An 8368-nucleotide genomic window follows, 5' to 3' on the forward strand; every position below is an offset into this window, starting at 1 on the left:
ATTCAAAATAAAATTATCCCTTTTAAACTAAAGATTTTTATTTGGCTTTTTTACTTTTGCAGTTCAATGACTAATCCCTCGGGTACTGCAGAGGCAAAGTGGGCGATCCTCCCAACCAAGCAAGCTCCATTCCCATCCCCCAGTGAGTATTGAACCCGGGAGAGATGGTTAAGGAATACAGACTCTCATCCATCTGTGCCAACTTGCGTTGGTACTTTTGCAGAACTATTGCATGTGTTTCATGAATATCTTGGAGCTGGAGTAGAAGATGTCCCAGATTACATTTAATAATAGCGGGAGGAGCTGGAGTAGAAGAGAAAGCATGGGTAGTTACCAGTCATCATGGTTGCTATTAAGCCACATTAAATATTAATAATCTTGAATAGACTTAATCTTTGTTTGAGCAAACACTTCAGACTATGCTTGGAAATAAGAATAAATTTTGATGTACATCCAGTAGTATATACACAAGATTGTATCATTGTATTGCTAAGTTGAATGTCTCACTAAATTAAAGCTAAATTTTAAATGCCATTATATTATTTAACACTACATTATTTAACACGGTGAGTTTTATATACTTAACAAAAGGTTATGTTGTTATAAATAAGATTATACTTAAATTGTCTATTTTTGTTTGATGGCTTATTTTTAAAAAAAAATTATACGGTTTCAAATTTTGTTAGTTATTTTTTTATTGATTTTTTTCATTTATTCTGGCTAACATTGGATATAAAAGTTATTACAAAATTGTGTGTATTGTCTTTGTTTTATGTTCAATATATTACAGCGAAAATTATTGGCTACTTATAGAATAGATGCATAAATTTAAGTTTTCTAAAAGCAAAGAAGGATATAGTAGAATAAAAGGATAGTTATATATTTATTTTTATGGAAATATATATTAATAAATACAGAAAAGACAAAAACATTCGTGAAATAAACATTTTTTCAAAAGCCAAAATTCTGGAGAAAGTCTAAAAAAATATTCTTTTAAAGTCAAATTGTTTATCTGTTGTAGTAGATGACATCAGAGAATAATATATAAAAAAAACAATCAAAAGATGAGTCTTTTATACAGAAAAATTGTAAATGGATATATATTTTTTTTATTAGGAGTTATGATTTCTTTTTATCATTTTTATTTTGTATCTTTTTTCTTGATAGTGTATTTGTTTGAGGTCATAAAAGTATTTTTAATCTAATGGCCAAAATCTTATTCCAAAAACAATAATAATTGATAATTTGACATAAAAGCAACTAAAACTTTTTCTTTCCTTTTTAATTTAATTAGACTATTTTTTGTTTTATATATTTTTTCTGTTATAATTCTATTTAATTATTTTAATTTCCTGCAAATTAGCAATTGTTCAAAATTTCATGATACAAATATAAAAAAAGTATTTTATGCTTTCTATTTTAGAAAAAAAAATTCCAATAACAACATAATCTATTAATTTTGAATTAGGCACCTTTATTATTATGGCTTCTTTAAATGTATTACTCTTTTCTTATGCACGCTAGCTAATTATGTAAACTATACTTAAATTATTAATTAGTTTAAAATTAAAGGAGCACTATTTAGTATATTAAACTCTTCTCAAATCCTATTAACATGATTTTTTTCATTTTATGCTTGGTTGGATTGCTTCCAAATATTTTAAATTTCTGTTAAATTATAATCTTTCTATGCATTTATATTCCAACTTGATGCAAAAATAGAAAAATATTACTTAACAAAGCAATGGATATTCATAGTTACTCATATTTTCCTCCAATTTTCCATTAGAACATAGATCTAAATGACTGTGTCAATTCTATTATCTTCTTATCTTTTATATTTCTTTTGTTTATTGTGTTTCCTTTATTGTTTACACTAATTTTAGAACCTTACATTTTTAATTAGAAGGAAGTACATAGTAGATAGTACAACACAACTAAAACATTCAACGGCTCCTTTTTTTATCTATGTTTTCTTTAATTTCACATCTTATTTATATTATGTCTTATTACTCTATGTTAAAATCAGTCAAAAGACCGTTATATATATTACATACAATATTAGTATTCAATCCAATATTTTAAACAAAGCAGTTACACCATCCAAACATTACTATTACCCGCGCGTATGCGCGGGGCTTCTGCTAGTATATATATATATATATGAACTTATACACCTTACACATATAACCTTATATTTAAATATATACACACAATATACATAAATGAAAAGGTTGCTAAAACAAAATAACATAGAGATCCATAGAAAATGTATGTGTTTATCTAGAAATATAATCCTAATACTTTTCTACCAAAATATCACAACCAAACGCACCTTAAATCATCAAAAACTGAAAGACATAACATGAGAATTAATGATGGAGAATCAAACTTTATGTGATGTTTATGATTGTATGGGAATAGCTTTGAGAGATTGAGCCTTACGTAAGGTAAGTCCAAAATTCTCGGACATATCCAAATCCTCTTCCTTATCTTCATTTGCTAGCTTCCAATCATAACCATGAAGAAGTGATGCCAACAAAATATGCACAGCCCTATAAGCCAATGGCAATCCAGGACACATTCTTTTTCCAGCACCAAATGGAATTAGCTCAAAATCATGGCCTTGAAAATCAATCTCACTTTCTAAGAATCTTTCAGGCATGAATTCATTAGGATTTGTCCAAATACTTGAATCTCTTCCCATAGCCCATACATTGACCCAAACTTGTGCATTTTTAGGCACAATGAAGCCACATAGTTCAACATCTTCTTGTGCTTTGTGTGGTAATAATAATGGAACAGGTGGGTGCAAGCGAAAAGTCTCTTTTACCACTGCCTTTAGAAATGGAAGTTTTGAGATATGTTTTTCTTCAAGTTGTTCATTTTTGCCAAGGACATGTTGAAGTTCATTTCTAACCTTTTCAAGTTTTTCTGGGTTTCTTAGTAGTTCTGCCATTGCCCATTCTATGGTGATTGATGTTGTTTCTACTCCAGCCACTAATAAAACCTGAAGTAATCAATTGGTCAAAATACAATAAATTGATAAAAAAAAAGTCAAATTTAACTCCAAATGACTATAACTACTTCATAAAAAAAAGTGGATTAAACTTACATATGCCAAATTTGCATATTAAAAATATTATATGTACATAAAAAAATTAATTACTATATTAGTTTTTATATAATTGTATATAAATATATGTAGTATTTAAATTATTTTTAATATATATTTAAAAAAATAAGAATTGCATGTATTCGTGCAACTAAAGACATATATGATGAGGCTATAATTAATATGAAGACTCAAGGTAGTATGACAGAAGAATTTTCTATTGATATAGGATTATACCAGGGATCATCCTTAAGTCCATACCTTTTCATATTAGTATTGGAAGTACTCACAGAGCATATCAAAGAGCCTGTACTATGGTGCATGCTTTTTGCCAATGATATCATCCTTATGGGAGAGTCAAGAGAAGACCTAAATAAGAAGTTGGAGTTATGGAGAGAAACTCTAGACGTATACTGTCTATGCGCATAAGCCGTAGTAAGACAGAATATATAAAATGTAAGTTCAACTTGCGAAGGAAAAACCGTAATATAGAGGTGAATATTGGAGATAACATCCTACAAAAAGTTAAGAGTTTTAATTATCTTGGGTGCATCATACAGAATAATGGAGGATTGAAGAGGATGTAAATCATAGCATCCAAACAGGTTGGTCAAAATGGTGGAGTGTGTCTGGTTTTATATGTGACAAAAAAGTGCTTGTAAAACTTAAAGGTAAATTCTATCACATTGCTGTCAAACCGGTTATGCTTTTTGGTACAAAGTGTTGGATAGCCAAATGGAAGTACGAACATAAATTAAGTGTGGCAGAGATGAAGATGTTGAAATGAATGAGTGGTCATACGTGATTAGATAGAATAAGGAATGAAGATATAAGAAAGAGAGTTGGAGTAACATCTGTTGTGAAAAAGATGGTAGAATCGCATTTCAGATAGTTCGGCCTTTTGAGAAGAAGATCAATAGAACACCGAGTCAGAAAGGTGGATGAGATGGAAAATGGACAAATGGTGAAAGGTAGAGAAAGATCTAAAAAGACCATCTATGAGGTGGTCAAACGAGATTTCCGTATAAACAGTCTCTCTATAGCTGACCTCATCTAGTGGGAAAGGCTTTGTTGTTGTTGTAGTATATATTTTATATTTTAATATATATATTATATAATAATTTGATGTTTGATTTTTATATATATATTTGTAATATGATTACGTTGTTTTCATATGGTATTAATGTGTTTGATTTCTTCTAAACTTGTTACTAGTTATTGTCAACCTACCACGTACCTGACTAATTAATAGTGATGATATAATCCATCATAATGCAATATTAGAAGTTAACTTAAGAGAACTAATTTAAAAACAATTAATAAAATCATATTATACTTACCAAGAATAGATGCAACACGTGGAGTCGGGTCACTTGAGAATTCTCTTCCAACATAACTTCTAACACGGAATCTAAAACATCTTTGCACGTCTTAGATTCTATTTCTAGATCCCTTAATTTCAACCTTTCTTCGACAAGACCATCAAAAAAATCTATCAACTCTCTAAGATACTTAGTCATTCTTGCACGTGCACCTTGTGGATCAAGCAAGCGAAAGATTGGGAAGAAGTCCACAATATTAGGCTTTCCGGCTTCTTCGGTGATAGAACAAAAGTTCTTCTTCCATTCTTGAGACTTAGAAGAATTATAATCACCCAAATCCATAGAAAAGAAGGTGTTTGATATGAAATTAAGCACGGTTATAAAAGCAACTTCGCCGATATCTAAAGCTTCACCTTTTTCACTTCTTTTCTTGACAAAATCCATGAGTTCTTGCACCTTTCTTTGTCTAAGAACTTGTGTCGAATCGAGTTGTTGCGAAGAGAACACTTTGGTAGCACAAATTTTCCGAAGAATCCTCCATTCGTTTGAAGGTTGCATCCATCCAACCGAATACAGATTGTGATCAAGTGCATGAAGAGTATCCGGAACTGTTCTATAAGAGGAAATTAGGTCATTTTTATGGAGTACTTCTTTGGCTAATTGTGGAGATGAAATAACTATGGTAGTTATGTTACCAAGCTTAAGAGTCATTATTGGTCCATAAATTTGAGAAAGCTTAGTTAGTGATTGGTGAGGTTGGGTACCAAGTTCTAAGATGTTTCCTATGATTGGTAAAGGTTTTGGTCCCGGTGGAAGTTTGGTGGAGTTTTGTGTTTTGATGCCTAAATTGGAGATTAGAAGATGAATAATTGCAAACACAACAATGGAAATTAAAAGAAGTGATAATGAAAACTCCATGGTTCTTGGTTTGCAAATTATTTTTCTATGGTTAGTTTCTTTATATTGAAATGGTGAAACATATGTAGCACTATAGAGATAGAGTCAAAGATTCCTAGCGATGGCAAATTGAACCAACAATTTAGTTCCGTGTGATGGTCGGTATGAAAAATATTATTTGTACATTAAAATCAGTCACTAAAATTAATCACTAATGTATTTATATATAAATATATGTAGTTTAATTTATTTTTATTGTGTATTTATATTTTAATATATATTTTATAATAATAATTAATTTTAATGGCCGATTTTAATATACATATAGCATAACCTGATAGATATATATCGTAGACTTATTAGGCTGCTTAAGCCTATAAATTAATAATTTCTTTTGTTTTCTTTCTAAATTTGTTGAACACACTATAATAAGATGAGCTTCCACGCCTGTATATTTTGTCACGTATTATATCACGAGAAGACTTTATAGATTTTGGGAGCAGGTGTATACAAATACAAGTGGATTATGTGGTCAATACATGAGAAATGTTCAAACCATCAAAATTTATTATTTTTTATTATTATTTTAAGGAGGCTATTTAGATAAATGTCTAAAACATTTTTTTTAAAGATGTTTTTATATTATATTTTAATTGATTTATGTATAATTTATTTAGTATTTTTCATCACATATTATTAAATTTCTCAAAAGATTTTTTTTTCAAAAACAATAAAAAAAATTTAATTTAGACTAAAACAAAAAAGATAATAGATTAACTATTAGATTTTTGTTGAAGATTATTTACATAAAAAAATATATCACATTCATCAATATATACATAACAAGCTCAAGCTTCTTAAAATTTTTATAAATAAAAAAATAATTAATCAAAATATATATAATATTGATTAGTTCTTAAAAAATTCTAAAAAAATAGTTTCTTTCATTTTTGTAAAATAACTATTTATTAAAGTAGATAAATTAATTATTTTCTTCTCATATACAGTTTTTTTAAGACATAAAAATAATTAATTAGGACATTGGTTAAGATAATTAAAGTCACTATTTCATTAAATTTTTAATTTAAAGAAAAATTCTAGTTAATTTTGGTATAAAATTTTCAAATTTGAAAATATTGATAAAAATTATGCTGAATTTTGATTCATTTGATTCTCATTTAAATTAATCACTACATAAGTTAAAGTTTTGTTTTGAAGTTATATTCGAGTTTTAATATGATTTTTAAAGTTTTAATTTACTTAGTTTGATTTTTTAACTTAGGTATCCGTGACTCATATTAGGGTTTTAAGTGTTTAGTTGAAAAAAAAAGGTAAAAAAATTTTAATTGTCACATCAAATAGTCGCTAGAATGTATAATGTAGCAGTCGTTAGTCTATCTCAGCATGTCGTTAACGATTTTGTGAGACAGTGACAAAAATAAGATTAGGAACCAATGCGAGTCATAACTATTAAGTTGGGAGACTAAATTGATTAAATCGAAATTTTTGAAATTAGATTCAAACATAGTTGTTAGAATCGAACCAGTGATCGAACCGGTCAAGCTACTGGTTCACTGGTTTATTGGTTCAACCGATAAATCACTAGTTGAACCGATAAAACCGGTCTCACATAAATATAAAATATAAAATAGTTAAAAACTTAAAATTAAAATTTAAAATACATATCTTCACTAACATTTTATGAAGAATCAAGTCTCAACTTCTAAAAATAACTAATATAAAAAAAACCATAAAATTTAATACTACAATAGTATCTTATTTTGACACAATAAAAAAATAATTAATTCACAAAACTTATCATCTAACTATAATATCAGTAGATTTTAACACTAACATCAAAACAAATAACCTTAATCACAATACTAGCAATAAAATAGATCAAGTAAATTAATACATTTTTAGTGAAATTTATATTTATATTAATAATGGTATATAATTAAAATATAATTAATTTTAAAAATAGAAAAAATAAAAATTAAATTAAATTAGATATTTATGTATACTATATAATTAGTATTTGTCAAATATAGTACTTAGAAGTGCACTGGCTAAGTGAAAAGTAAAGGTTGCTTTTGTTCTAAGGTTCTTGGTTCGAGACCTTATGGAGACATTTTAAAAAAATTTTCAAACTGACTAGTTCGGTTAGACCAGTTCTTACCGGTTCACACCGATTTTATTCCTTAAACGGTCCAAGGAGTAAATTGATCTAGTCCGGTTCACTAGTTTTTTGGTCGAACCAGTCGATCCAGTTCGGTTTTTACAACTATGGATTGAAATACGAACATAATTTCAGAAACCAATAAGTATTATCTCTTTGTTGATAACTAAGTTGTTTTAATAGTAATTAAGATCTAATAATGGTTTATAATAAAAAGAAGCATTCTTTTGCAACAATGAACCTATAGTAGTAGTTAGGGGTGTTCATAGATTAGATCATATCCATATAAATCCACAGTATTTATCCGTATCTGATATGTAATTTGAGGATATGATCTGATCTGTAAGATGATCGGATTGGATTGAATCGGATCCACACTCTAATCAGATAGAAGTAAATATGTTTAAAAAAGTAAACAAAAAAATGATTGACTTTTTTATAAAAATAATTTTTTTAAATATTTTTTATTTTATGGATATATTTGATATCTGATCCAAACATAAAAAGTGCAAATATCGAATTTGATCTAATGAGTTTAGTGCGGATTGGATCGAAATTTCAGCCATATCCCATCTGTAAACACCCCTAGCAATAATAACTAAAAAATTATAATGATTATATTTTTAACTAAGAGGAAGTGCCAAAAAAAAGTACTAAATACAAGAACATTTAATCAAATATTAAAAGACAATTTTACTTTAAAACAATTGAACTTTTTTTGCTCATATATATATAATGTAATAATAATAATAATATGATAATTGTTTTATATATCACACAAATATAAACGTTTTTTTTCTATGATCTTAAGAAAGGTTTTGTAAATCTCTAACTTTATTATCGATTTTTGTAGTG

General features: G+C 27.7%; 2 protein-coding genes across 2 annotated transcripts in view; both read right to left on the minus strand.

Moving 5' to 3' along the window:
• Positions 1–344, minus strand: part of LOC107472554 (allene oxide cyclase, chloroplastic-like) — a 2607-nt gene extending 2263 nt beyond the window's left edge. Inside the window, exon 1 of the mRNA XM_052257942.1 lies at positions 335–344. Coding sequence (XP_052113902.1) covers positions 335–344 — 10 coding nt within the window. The remainder of the gene's footprint in view (positions 1–334) is intronic.
• A 1849-nt stretch (positions 345–2193) lies between these two features.
• Positions 2194–5364, minus strand: LOC107475859 (geraniol 8-hydroxylase-like). The gene is made up of 2 exons (XM_016095535.3): positions 4456–5364; positions 2194–3010 (listed from the first exon to the last, which is right to left on the minus strand). Exons 1-2 carry the CDS (start codon positions 5353–5355, stop codon positions 2405–2407), a joined length of 1506 nt encoding a protein of 501 aa, XP_015951021.1. The 5' UTR covers positions 5356–5364; the 3' UTR covers positions 2194–2404.
• Between the last annotated feature and the right edge of the window lie 3004 nt (positions 5365–8368).

The sequence above is a fragment of the Arachis duranensis genome, chromosome 2 (assembly GCF_000817695.3).
Source record: "Arachis duranensis cultivar V14167 chromosome 2, aradu.V14167.gnm2.J7QH, whole genome shotgun sequence".
NCBI lineage: Eukaryota > Viridiplantae > Streptophyta > Magnoliopsida > Fabales > Fabaceae > Arachis > Arachis duranensis.